Source organism: Mobula birostris, chromosome 4, assembly GCF_030028105.1.
Source record: "Mobula birostris isolate sMobBir1 chromosome 4, sMobBir1.hap1, whole genome shotgun sequence".
Lineage (NCBI taxonomy): Eukaryota > Metazoa > Chordata > Chondrichthyes > Myliobatiformes > Myliobatidae > Mobula > Mobula birostris.
In genome coordinates this window covers 175,508,334-175,522,427 of record NC_092373.1, presented here as the reverse complement: position 1 = coordinate 175,522,427, position 14,094 = coordinate 175,508,334, and the positions used below count along the sequence as shown (strand labels likewise).

The 14,094-nt window shown below is 42.5% G+C and overlaps 1 protein-coding gene across 4 annotated transcripts in view; it reads left to right on the top strand.

Moving 5' to 3' along the window:
• Positions 1-267: 267 nt before the first annotated feature.
• The window catches only part of LOC140196775 (protein phosphatase 3 catalytic subunit alpha), a 283,355-nt gene continuing 269,528 nt past the window's right edge, over positions 268-14,094 (top strand). For 2 of the 4 annotated variants that reach the window (XM_072256545.1, XM_072256542.1), the window contains exon 1: positions 270-495. In XM_072256545.1, the coding sequence (XP_072112646.1) occupies positions 444-495 (52 nt within the window). In that variant the 5' untranslated portion in view covers positions 270-443. Of the gene's footprint in view, positions 496-14,094 lie in introns of all 4 variants that reach the window. The other 2 variants (XM_072256543.1, XM_072256541.1) reach the window with 2 other exon arrangements.

Genomic DNA, 14,094 nt, shown 5'->3' with positions numbered 1-14,094 from the left:
AGGTGCGAGAGGAGGATCAGCTTGCAGGAGAGAGGCGGCGACTTGGGGCACCGGGGCAAAACACGGCATGAGAGGCACGCAGCAAGCAGCAGGGCGGAGGCGAACCTCTGAGAGCTCCTCCCAAAGTCAACGGGGGGGGGGGAGCCTGCGGGATCTCACGGGGGCGGGCCCTCCGGTGGGGGAGGGGGCGAGGCCTTCTGGAGCTGACACTGTGGGGGCGGGGCCTCTGGATTTGACAGTGGGGGCGTGGCTTCGGGATCTGACTCCGGGGGCGGGGTGCGCCGCGCGGCCGCCGTGCCTGCGTCTTTGCGGTTAGTGCGCGAGTGCTGGGCGGAGCGGCGGCGGGCTGGCATTGAGCTGGTGCGGAGAGTGTTTCCTGCCCCGTTTCTCCCGGAGACGCTCACCCGCCGCGCTCGCGCCCCGGACCCGACCGGCGTGAGGACATGTCCGAGAAGGAGCCCAAGCAGCACTCGACCACGGAGCGGACGGTGAAATGTGAGTAGGTGGCGGCGCTCCACCCGGGCCGACCGGGAACGGGGCCAGCGCCCGTGCGGAGGACGCGCGGCCCGGGGTTTGAGGGGGATCGCGGAGCTGGCCTGTTGCGGGCGGCGGCGGCGGCGGCTGCTGCTCTAACTAGGGGAGCTCTGCGCCTCCTTAGACAGTGACCGAGGCCGCGGGCTCGGTAGTGTTCCCCGCCCCCGCCCGTCGAGTCTTGACTCCCCGTGTCTTTCGCCGCGCCCTGCCGGTGAACCTGTGCCGGGCGGCCCCCGTCAACCCCCACACCACCTCCCACCGCGTCAACCCCCACACCTTCACTACGTTCCCCGCCGACCTCCACGCGTCCCTTTCCGCCACTCTATCCCTTCCTCCCCGCTAACCCTCCTATCCCTTTCTCCCATTCCCCTTAAACCCTTCCTGCCTTCCACCTTTCGCCAGCACCCACAGCCTCCTGCACTACCTGTCACCTCAACCCCCTCCCCTCTCGGTACCCCGCTAATCCTCCTCTCCAGGCCACACAGCTGCTTCAGCCCAACCTCAGCTTCTCCTGGCTGGACCCCCACATTGCGTTGCGTGGCTCTCCTCTGCTTTGGACATTTTACAGCGACGGACGCAGAGGTAGGCTACACTCTGGGAATTCCAGAGCACTGCCACTGGTTGCTGAAGGTGCAGCCACCAGTGCTGAAGTGATCACATTTAGCTTTGGCTCTGGAAGGAGTTGACGATGCTGCAAGAGGGTCAGACTTCAAATGGGAACGTTGGCGGCTGCGTTTGAATTCTTGCTATCTGCAGGGGTTCATGGTGTAGTTGCTGGAGGAGAAGGTGTTACAGATTGCCTGTGTGTGGAACCAAGTGAAGCTAGTCTTGCCTGGTTGGACAGTGAACACCTATATGGTGTAAGCAGTTGTGTCAGAGGCAGGGAAGGAATCCCCAGCAGAGCCTGTCGTGACCTTGGATTTCCCAGAGTGCTGCTGTTAAAGGAGTGTTACTTAAAGTCACGGCTGTAGTGTACGACCCGGGCAGGCAATCTGCACGCAGCAAGTTCCCACAAGCAGCAATGTCAGCACGTCTGGATTATTTCTTTTAGTGATTTTGGTTGATGGTTTAATATTACGAGGTGAGCTGTCGTCTTTTCAATAGCACCGCTGAATTTAGCGAGTTCATGCCCCAACAAAGACAGCACTCACACCACTTCTTACCTACACAGTTTAGATTTGCTTGTTGAATTCTTGAGTGGGACTCTAAACCAAACCTCTGACTTTGGCGAAAGAGTGAGACTAGCTGACCATGTCTGAATTTTCAAATGAAGAATTAAAATGTAACTGTTACCATTTTTGCATTGTTGATGTTGACATGTAACTTTGGGCTATTGAGTGCTGAGACAATGGGTGGAGACCTCATTGACAGGTTCAGATGCCATCATTAATGATTGCCATTGTGCTCAAGGACTTTGAGGAAAGCAAAGTTTGAAGATAAGCAGCTGTTTGCATGAGCAAAGTGAAGCAGGTGACTGCTGAGGTATGTAATCAACAGTTAGCATAAATATAATCTTAAACACTCTATTTGTGTGCTGGGAATGAGAATAATTATCTTGACCTGGATAATATACTGAGCTGGGGTGGTACAGACTGACTCAAACCTCAGTTGCATTTATAAAAGGTGCCTATCAACCAATTACCCTTTGTCTTACACAAGCAGGTCACAGATGGTATCCTATATGCCCTCTCTTTTGGATCACTTTGGCTTTCACTTTTTTGACATATCTGTCATGTGGACACTTGTTACTAAATTCCATGTAGATCACATGCATTTCCTTGTTACAGTATCAGACCTAAATATACCTTTGGCTTAATTTGTGCCTGGATGAAGGTGTTATCCCCTATTTGATCCAATTAATGTGATTGCAGTTACATTAACTCCTGTCATTGTTTGTCATCTATATCAACAATTTGGATAAGAATGTATAAGGCACAGTTAGTAAATTGGCTGATGGCACTAAAATGGGTGGTATAGTGAAGGTTATCAGAAATTATAGGGGGATCATGATCAGTTGTGTAAATGGGCTGGTGAATGGAGTTTTATTGAGATAAAGTGTGAGGTGCTGCATTTTGGGAAATCACATCCAGGTAGGACTTTCACAGTGAATGGCCGCTTTGGAGAATGTTGTAGAACAGACGAAGTACAGACTTCTCTGAAAGTGGAGTCCCAGGTAGATAGGGTATTGAAGAAGGCTTTTGGCTCTTCAAAAGTCAGCGTGTTGGGTATACAAGTTGGGAGGTCATAAATGTGGTTGTAAGGCTGTGAGTCTGCACTTGGAGTGCTGTGTTCATTTTTGGTCATTCTGCTACAGGAAGGATGTTATTAAACTGGAAAGAGAACAGGAAAGATTTACAAGGATGTTGCCAGAACTTTGGGGACTGAATTGTTGGGAGAGATTGGACAAGTGAGGACATTATTCCTTGGAGTATACGTAACTGAGAGGCATATACATCATGAGGCACTCAGTCTTTTTGTTCCCTTAGAGTTGGTATCAAGAACTAGAGGGCATAAGTTTAAGGTGAGAAGGGAAAGATTTAAGAGGAACTTGAAAGGCAAATTTTTACACAAAGGGTGGAATCAGCTGCCAGAGGAAGTGGTTGAGGGAGGTTCAATAACAACATTTAAAAGACAGTTGGACAGGTACATGGATTGATTGGAGAGGTTTAGAAGATTATAGGCCAAATGGGATTAGCTATGGACCAGTTGGTTGAAGAATCTGTTCTGTGCTGTATGGCTACAATTAATTGCTTGGCTCATCATTTCCATTTTTTAAACCATACAGTGTTAGGTAGATACTTTATTGATCCCAAAGGAAATTGCAGTCCTTCAGTATTTTGTTACTACAGTGATCAAGGGTCAGAGTCTGCACAGTATTTTCCTCATGCTGCTTGTAACATCCTATTATGTATTTCATCTGAACCTGGCGGTTTGTCTAAGGATGTTGAATCCTTGATGTTTTCTTTATCCAACATTTCACACTCATCCGTCTTATCCCTGTCTACAACCTCTTATCTCCTGTGAAAACAACAACTAAATATTAATTAGAAACCTTAACCATCTTAATTCCTGCCCCAAAAGTGGAACTGAAGAGTGCTCAGTGCCACCTTCAGGTTGGTAGACATGGCTATTAATGGCCTTGTTAACAATGCCCATTTCCCAGAGTAAAAAAAACTCATTAATTTCTTCATTAAATCTAGCTGAAATGTAGTTTAAATATATGCTAGGTTGTGGGTCATGTTGTGCCTTGGAGACTGGCTAAACTATTTTATTTAGCAGCTTACAATATGGGATAATGGGCAATGTAAAAGCATAGATCACAATCACTGACTATGTGGTGCAACATTGTAATTGCTACGTCCCCATTGCACTGCTCAAGAATGAGGGAATCTCTCAGACATTGTTTAATAAATAGGAGAAATGAACATATTATGAACTAAAAATAAGCATAATTTGTCCAACCGATTGAGTTGCAACTGTACTGCATCTAGTATGAAGCCTAAGCTAGCCTGCAGTAGTTTCTCTTGGCTAGTGATGCTCTTGTTTAAACAATTAAAATGAATTGATTTATTCTCCAAACAAGGGTTAAATGTCACCTCTCTTGGAGCTTTGCTGACCAAATCTTTCTTTCTTTCTTTTTCAATCTTTTTATTAAATTTCAATCTTTCCTCTATCAACAGGGTATTGAAGCAATTGCTTCATGGATGGTACCATTGTAATCCATCCTAGCACTTGTCTTTTCTGCTGCTGCTGAAATCCAGCATATCATACAATTTAAAAAAAGCCCGACTCTCTTCTGTGAAAGCTCTCCCTTCTGGTTGGCGATCTCCTCGTATAACACCTCTCTACGGTAGAATGTGGGGAATTGTTTACTCTAAGATCAGTTTGAATTGGAACACTTTAATACAGTCATCAGCAATTTATTTCAAAAAGCCATGATCACATTACAGACTAATCCTCTGAATAGGCCAATACACTTTGTAATGTGTAGGACAGTAATTTTACTTCATAGCAGAGGTACTTCAGTGATTTAGAAACTGATCACAGCAAGGGGTTGTGAAATTAAACTGTAAGCATTGCCTATGGGTTTTTTCTGGTCATACCCCTTGCTTTTCCCAGTTGCTACTGTGCATGTGGAATAGGAGTTGGGTACACGTATGTGACACAGTGAACCTAATCTGAAACGTTTTCCTGAAAGCCGCTAAGGGTTGGTTGCAGAGGGACCATTGGCTTGTTTTCAGTCCTGGTTGTAACCATGGCAACTCCTCTTCGTCAAATCTACTTCTACTTGAAAATACTTGTGCACAGTACCCTGGGACATTTTGGCTATGTTAAAGGTACTTTATAGGTGGATGATATCGTAATAACTGCTGCAAATATGCTGTTTGAAAGAAAGCCAAATCTAGTACTGAGCCAAGTACTTGCATTTGTATAGTGCCTTTCCCATATTGGAGGGCCAGTCACAGAGCATTATCAAACAAAACAGTCGCATGCTAAGACTGGTGACCTAAAGCTTGATAAAGGAGGAATGAGAAGTTCAAGGTGGTTTTTGCTTTAAATTACAACATTGGGTGCCAGTGCTGGGAGAGTGAACCTTGGAGTTGTTAGACTATAGCAATGGGAGCAATATGAATACAACATCATATTTTACTTTGTTTATCTTGTAATGTAATGCTAAGAAACATGCCCAAAAACACAGGACATATGTATGGTAGTTTGTAGAACACCATTTATGCAACTCTGAAGGAAGAAACTGAACTTCCTAATCTACTTTTTCCATTAAGAGTAAACACTGTTTCTGAACAGGTTGACTAATTCATGTCAATTAATCACCTCCTAAGTGATTAATCCTCGACTGTAAGCATATTTGCAATGCTTATTTTAAGCTGTGGAAACGAAGAGGGCAAGATTGCTAGGAAGAAGAAAATTCTGGCTGATACTTGGAGGATAAGGAACGACACTATCTGGAGGGGAAAAGAAGCAATTGCTTTTCTTGAACGATGAACTGTGTTCACTGCAAGTATCTTGTAATCTGATATGAACTGGATTGTCTGGTTATTATATTCTTGAAGTGGGATCTTGTGTGGCTGGCAGGGTATCTTAAGTTATAACAGTGGCTTGATCTTAAGTTCTTTGGGTCTATCTTTCACATCCTGCTGCTCTTTATTTAAAAAGAATGGGAGAAGGTAATTCAAAGGTTATGGCGAGAAGGCAAGAGAATGGCATTGAGAAGGATAATAAATCAGCCATGATGGAAGGTGGAGCAGACTCAAAGGGTTGAATGGCCTGATTCTGCTCCTATGTCCTATGTTAATGGAATAACTGCGTACAGACCAGTTAGCCTGATCCTTGTACTCATCAAATTATTGGCTATACAATTCTGAGTAGTATAATGCTTTTAGAAGGCACAGGTATATCAAAGAAAGTTGTGTTTAGATCAGGTCAGATGAGATTTTTCGGGGAGGGTTGATGAGGATATTATTTTGGATGGCAATTCCAAAAGACAGACTGAGTTTCTGAGTTGTACATAAATGCTTTAGGCTTGAGTCCAGGAGCAATAAATAAGTTTGCAGAGGATATAAAATTGACTGAAGAAAATCCTAGACTGCAGGTAAATTTCAGTAAGAAGGGGCAAATGGACGAAGCAGCAGTACAATTGGGAGGGCAAGCAAGGTAAGAAGACACAACAATTGCAATAGACATTTCTGTCAGATACACATTAAACCAGAAGTACAGTACAGTGCAAAAGTCTTGGGCATCATAGATTTTTGAAATATAAATTTTGTTTTGGATGTTTGCTTTTGTCTTCTGCATTAGTGTCGGTAGAAAAGAGCAAAATTTGGATTTCCAAGTATTCATTTTCCAAAAAAGCTAGAGAATTTTATTTCATTAAAGTAACATATAAAGAAATAAAACATTTTTCAAATAAAACTTGATTACTTTGTAGATGTATAACCCAATACATGATTAAACAAAGATAACAAACAGTATAAGTTGAACAAACTAAACTGATTAACTGAAACAAAAACAGATGTAGAAGGAATCAAAGTGGGTGAAGGACAACCAATCTAAAAAGCAAAGGTGTGGCATATGTGATAATTTAACCTTCAAATCATCAAGTCTTACACCATGGCAAGGGTAAGATTAGCAACAAAACAGCAATGTCTCTCCCAAGCAGAAATTTTGAAGCAGACAGGAGTTTCAAGATGCTGTCAAGCTCCTAAGCACAAAGGAATAGGCAAGGTTGAGGCCAAGAAATGCTGTGGTCAGCCACGGAAACTGAATGCAGCAGATGAGAGATGCATCAAACTGATATCCCTTCTAAGTTGAAAGAAGTCCAGCACTGCTATCAGCTCAGGACTTACAGAAACCCAAGTGCACCCCTCTATAATCTGGAGAAGTCTTGTCAGAAGTGGTCTTCATGGAAGAATTGCTTTTAAAAAGCCATTCTTCTGAAGTGGAAACAAAGCCAAAAGACTCACCAGCTCACAACATCATAAGGATTGGGGTACTGAACAATGGTGAATCAAAATTTGAAAATGTTTGGCTCAAGCAGGAGGCAATTTGACTGTAGAAGAACTGGGAGGGCTACATGGATGAATGTCTGCAGCCAACAGTGCAACATGGCAGAGGTTCCCTGCAGGTTTGTGGCTGCATTTCTCAAATAGTGTTGGTAATCTGGCCAGCATTAACGGAATCCTCAATGCTGAGAAGTACAAGCAGATTCTCATCCATTATGCAAGACCATCAGGGAGGTGTCTGGCTGGTCTGAACTTCATTCTGCAGCAGGACAATGACCCCAAACACACTTCCAAGGTCAGTGTAAAGAAGAACAAGGAGCTCTGCAACAGATGGTATGGCCTCCTTAGAGCCCTGATCTCAACATTATTGAGACTATTTGGGATGACCTGGAAAGGCTGAAGCAAGTGAGACAACCAAAGTCTAGAGAAGAACTCCAAAATGCTTGGAACAACCTACCAGCTGATTTTCTTATAAAGCTGCATGACAGTGTACCAAAGAGAATTGATGCAATTTTAAAGGCAGAGTGGTCACAACAAATATTGATTTGACTTAGCTTTTTTTTACAGTTTACTGCACCTTGTAGTATATTGTTTGATACTTAGAAACTTGAATTCATTATTTTTGAAAGCAACTTTGCTTTATAGATTTTTTTTGCATGTGCCTGTGTCTTTTGCACAGTACTATACATTAAAATCCTTCCTTTTCTCCCATGGTCTGTTCTCCTTTCCTATCAGATTCCTTCATCGTCCCTTTACTTTTTCCACTTATCATTACCTAGTTTCCTACACCTGCCTTACCCACCTGGTATCACCTATCATGTACTGCTTCCTCCTCCCACCTTCTGGCTTCTTCCCCGTTCCTTTTCAGTCCTGGTGAAGATTCACAGTCCAAAACATCAACTGTTTATTAATTTCCATAGATGTTTTACCTGAGTTCCTGCAGCATTTTGTGTGTTGTTCTGGATTTCCAGCAACTGCAGAATCTCAAACAAGATGTTTAGGGCCAAATCATTGACTGTACTTTTTTTTCCATTGATGCTGCCTGGCCTGCTAAGTTCCTCCAGTATTCTGTATGTGTTACCTGAAGAATCTCTTGTGTTTTTAAATTGAGGCCAGAGCTGGAAGAGTGTATGTTCTTCTTTATGACGCTGATTAGAGACTTGTAGAATTGTAAGCAATCCGAATAAAGGGAATTTAAAGGATCTTTTTTTCTTGGCTGTGGTGGCCAATAACACGGCCCTTAGATTGGACCTAGTACAAGGGTGGATTGGACATAGTACAAGGGTTGGAGAGAAAATGAAATAGTATTTCTCCAAAGAGTAAGATTTGGGCACTCGTACTGAAAAGGTGATTTTGAAGAAGCCCTGAAACAACTTAGGAAGTGTAGTGGAGTATACAAGCAGATTGTCACTGGAAGTGTAGTGAACTGGACAGATACAAGTGGAGAGCTATGAAGTGGAATGAATCCCAGAGAGCTCATGGGCAAATGGCCATATTTTGTGCTTCTCTAATTGTTTCAACAAAGTGTATTGTTTAACCACTTATTGATTTCAGTTTGTTTCCTCAAATGGTCTTTGAGATGAGTCTTGTATTTGACATGCACAATGTGGAAGTGAAGTTTTATCTTTGACACATACAGCACACCACCATAAATATACCGTCGGTTTCATCTGCTAATGCTGTGATCAAATTGAGGCTGCTGGGTTTCCTCTGTTTTATTTATAAAAGTACGCATTTGGGACTAAATAAATTGCTGCAGCTTTTTTGTTCATCTGTTGTTTTGCTCACTTTTAGGATTACTGGTTAGCGCTGCTCCAGGTAATAGTCAGTCTGTGGGAGTTGACAAAGATGGTTTTCACAGTATAAAATTGTTTCTATAAACCTATCAGGTCATTTTGCAAGTTTTATTGTATTGCCTTGCAGTTAAGGAGTTGTGGGTATTTATTGACAAATCTTAAAAGACCTTTAACTTGTGACCATCTCAATGATGCTGATTTTGATTAACACAGGTTAGAGAATGATTTGTATGCTCCTTTGATGTGGAAGCGGGGGTTGTTAATGAGGATGTGTGGGTGAATAGATTACAGGGAATTGTTGGGGTTAGTTTCAGATTGCTTTGAGAACTGCTGTGGACTCAGTGGGTCAAATGGCATTCTCCATTGTTATGAGATATGACCTGTAATTGGCACATCTTGGCAGTTGTATGTGATTTGATAGATATCAGATCCCTGCTATTGTGCTGTTAAAACGAATAGGAAAATCTTTGGGTAATCTTTAGTATAATTTGAGCTATATTTGTGATGAGGATGACAGATGGAGGGGAGGAGAAGATGGCGGCGCGACGCAGCGCGTGCGGCCACAACAAAATGATATTGGTATTTGTTAAGTAGGTACCGTGCACAATCCTGATTTGATGGAGACAGACGTGAGAAGCACGGAAAAACATCTGGAGAAACTTCTGAAATGCTAGCTTTGCTGCCACTGCTACTGTGCGATCAAGAATCTCCAGAGGGAAAGGCCCCAGATCCTCGGCTTTGCCTATTGCCTGTTGCCAGGGCCAGGGTTGAAGCGCTCGGTAGAGATGGTGCTCGGTGTCGGAGGGCTGGTCGGAGGCTTGAAGTTTTCGGACGGACTCAAGAGTCGGCTGTGGTCATGTGCTTCCAGGGTGCTGCATCAGCAAGTTTGCGGCGCTGGAGATTCATGGCAGGGAGAGTTTTTCTTCCTTCTACTGTCTGTGTGAGATGATGGGACTTTCGAGAGACTGAGACTTTTTTTTTCCCTTGTCCATGGTCTGTTCTTTATCAAATTACGGTATTGCTTTGCACTGTTGTAACTATATGTTATAATTATGTGGTTTTTGTCAGTTTTTCAGTCTTGGTTTGTCTTGTGTTTCCGTGATATCATTCTGGAGGAATATTGTATCATAATGCAAGCATTACTAAATGACAATAAAAGAGGACTGCGTGTCCTCATAATCTAATCTAAGTATGTAAAATAGAAATTTTCACTGGTGGAGTACAGATGTTCTTAGTTGGGGTGAAGAATTATTGGCTTGAGGTTTCTGTTAATTGATGTTAGCAACTTTAGAAGTTGGCTGTCTATGGCAATTTCCACAGTATGACTAACCTTTCAACCAGGTAGGAACTTTAACTCTATTACTACTATGGTTTAGCTTTGTTTCTGGACAGAGTTACTGGACTGTCTAGTGTGGTTGATAAGTCTTTTGATGTAGTATAACTCCATCTTCAACAATGGATCAAATTTTCAAGCAGTAAGGAGGTGTCAAAAGGGTGGATGCAAGGCTTTGACTAGTTTAAGTGAATGAATCTGATGGAAAATGAGTGTTTCGAAGTTTCAGTGTGAGACAGTCAGTTGCAATGAGTATAGATGTTCTGAAGTAGTTAAATTGTGTTGGTTAGAAGGCTGCAAATGTTAAGAAAAGAAAGGATGATTTTGCAATGTAAGAAACTAATTTGTGTTAGAGTGTAGAAGGACTGTAAATATCAGTGTAGGAAATACAGAGGTTGGGAAAGTTGTCCTTTACTCCAATAGTTTGAAATAAAAGTTAAGGCCTTGCTGTATTTATGCAAGCATTAGGTAAAATGGTGTTTCATTTTTTATACTTTACAGGTGGTGCAGTGGAGATTGATCTTGGCGTTGAGGGCCTTGGTCTTTAAGCAGTGATTAAAAAGAATGAGGCTTTCTTCATAGGGATTTAGAATAATGAAAAACTTAAAGGCTGCAAAGATATTTCCTTGAACTGGAGAGTCTAAAACTAGGAATATAATCACTTTGGACTGAGATGAAAAATTTCCTTCTGCCTAAGCTTAAGTCTTTGGAAAGTTGTTCCCCAGAGCACTGTGGACTCGCGGTCATTGCGCATATTCAAAGTTTGACAGATTCTTGGGTAGTAAGAGAAACTCAGCATATGGAAATTGAAACAGAAATGGTTGAAGCAGAGGATCAGCCATGATCTCATTGAATGGTGGAGCAGGCTTGAAAGCTTGCATAGCTCCCTCCTCCCGTTTCTAATGCAAGACATCTGAAATATGTTTTATTCATTGGCCTCAACATTGACTATCAAATAAGATTTCAGTCAGCCAAATTTTATTAGTTTTTCCACATTTTTCAGGTTGTATGATTAGTTTTCAATGTAACCAAACTTCAGAAATCTTGTGGTTTATTTTTCTGGTGATTGGGGATCACTTTTGCAGGCTTTTTATAAGGGAGTGTTGGTATGCTGGGGAAGTACCAAGAAATTGCACTTACTTTCCCTTTTGCTGTTTGCCAGAAATTAACATACTTGGACAAGCCCACTACAACGTAAGAACAAGAGGGCAAAGCAGCCTGTTGCTCTCTGAAAATTTAGATCATGGCCTACTTTATTCACACTGTTGTAATCTGGAATGCATGGAATGGAAGGGAGATTGAAGCAGATTCGATTGGAGAGTTTGCATGGCTCAGAACAATGACATTCTATGACTAGAGAATCACTGTTTTGGTCTGTTGTTTTCATCTTTGAATATGGCTTGTTATCTGTGGGTTCTGGGGTTGGTGGGGGCGGGGGGAATGGTAGAGGGGGATACTTGCCCTGCAGTTTCATCCGCACAGTTGAAGTATGGCAGTGTTGTGAAGGTAGCATTGCCATACTTCACCTACTGGCTTCATGAGGGGTTGATGGAAAGATTACCAAATGAATGGCTTATGCTAACATTGCAAGAGTTGCTTTGTCTGAAGTCTAAGGGCCTTCCAATCTTCTTACATTTGGAAGATGTGCAGTTTTTAGCGGATAATTCTATCACTCTGGCCATTCAGGTTATGGAAAATATACAGGTTCAGAATTCACGAATCACTACCTAAAAATTTGATGTCGTATAAAATTGCTTGCACAGATTTTATGCATGGGGGGGTGGGGAGGAAGTAAAGCAACTTACTTTTCCAGACATGCAGAAGGCTTCACGTTCTGAAAAACTGGAGTACAGACTGTTCCCTGGAAACACAATCGCCCTCTATAATTTGGAGGAAACCTGAACTGGCAAGGTATGCTAGATGCAACTGTTTCGAGAAAGGGGGAAGTGTATTTGCTGTCAGTCCTCATACTTGGTTGTGTTTTTGTACACTTCCGCACAGGCTTGGACACCACGAGACCATTTGACCCACTGAGCTGGCGTTGACACTTTAAAAGCCCTGCAAATTTTACCCTCCAAGTATTTATCCAATATCCTTTACAAAAAATTGCTGTAACTGGTGAATTTTTTAGGCATTGCATCAACTTGTCTTAATGTCTTTGGTTTGCTATATTATATTTGAGGAGAAGGTTGGGGTAGGCTTAGACTGGAGATGGAGGATGAGTGGGCTAGGAATCTCTGGACAGGAGATGAATGGAAGCACCACAGAAGGGAGAGTGGAAGGGCATGGCCGAGAAGGGGTTTAGGAAGCCCTGGAGAAGAGATGGGTGTGGGATATTCAGGAGCAGAAGGGTTGCAGGAAAAATTTTAAATTCTGTTGGTGTGCTCCTTAGATTGAAGCCCTCTATGACTGAGATGTACTCTGAAAGGTAGGCTTGACTCATTATTTAGCGTTACAGAATAGGCCCTTCTAGTCCTTTGAGCCGTGCCACCCCAGTAACTCACGACAAACCTGATTAACCCTAACCTAATCACGGGAAAAGTAGCCTACCTTCTACATCTTTGGACTTTGGGAGAAAACCAGAGGACCTGAAGAAAGCCCACGTATGGAGACTCCTCACAGAATGGTACTGTAATTGAACTCTGAACTCCAGAACGCCCTGAGCTGTAATAGTGTTGCGCTAACCACTATGCTACCATGGCACCCTCTATCTTGAGCTCATGTTCAGATGAATTAGGTAAGCAACGTTAATGGGGCAAAGCTAGAAGCCAGAGGGAACTACAGTTGGTTTTATGTAGTCTGAGCAGACCAGGTTGGCATGCAAATAGGGCTGTATTTTCAGAGACTATTTTGCAGTGTTATATCAAGTGAGTGAATGTTGAATGTGGTATGATGCTTCATTAACTGCAGTAGGCTTGTGAAGAAAGGTAAGAATTTGTAGGTTAGGTGAAATGATGAAAGGGTTCAGATCTATTGGCTGATAAAATCAGTTCAGAGAGATCAAAGATTGAAAATTAGTAGCCGCAGCAGCCGTGTACTTTCACATGCGGCTTGTATTTAATGTAATAAAATATCCCAGAACATTGTTTCTTATACACAGCTGTTACAGAGTATCACGTTTCAGATGTTGATGTGAAAGAGTTAAGGTAGGTAGCATTGTTGATATGGGATAAATGGCTTCCTCCTCCAAATTCTGCGCTAAATTCTGTGAATGTTACACATAGTGCGTCCAGAAGTGAGTCTGCTTTAGAGAACAATGGGGTGCAGCTGTTTGCACTGTGTATCCCGAGGAATAGAGCCCGTGAACACAGATTAATGTGGCTAGCTTCATTTTAACCTGTAGTGCTTTGAACAATATAAATGGAGGAATGTCTTTCAACCTTGTGACAATTTGAAACAATTTTGGTGTCTTCACTACATAGTCTGAGTGCACAACAGTCTCCCCGAAATAATCCAGTATTGTTTTGCCCACTTGACCTGTGTTGTTTGAAGGGTAATTTCTCAAGGCAAAAGAAAACTACCTGGATAATACCTCCATACTTCTGTTAACACTGTCTCTCAGGAACAAAATGGATTTCTTTTTTTAAACATGAATATCATTCAGTTGTTGGCTGCCACACAAATGCTACTTTCCTTGAATACTAAACTGTTAGGCACATTTGACCTGATTTTCAAATTTTAAAAACAAATCATGCCAGTGGGATTGTAAATGCCAGCCTTCCCTGTGTCTGCAAAGGTAGTGATATACGTAGTTTCTATGTTGCTCTTAATTTCATTTTTGAGTGCTGGTTGGAAATTTGAGGAACCTATGCAGTCTGAAACCTACTCTGACACCAGCTGGTTTGTGCTGGTGGTTTGTCCCTGGCACATCTGTAAATCAGAATACTCTACCAGTTATCAGAATACTTCT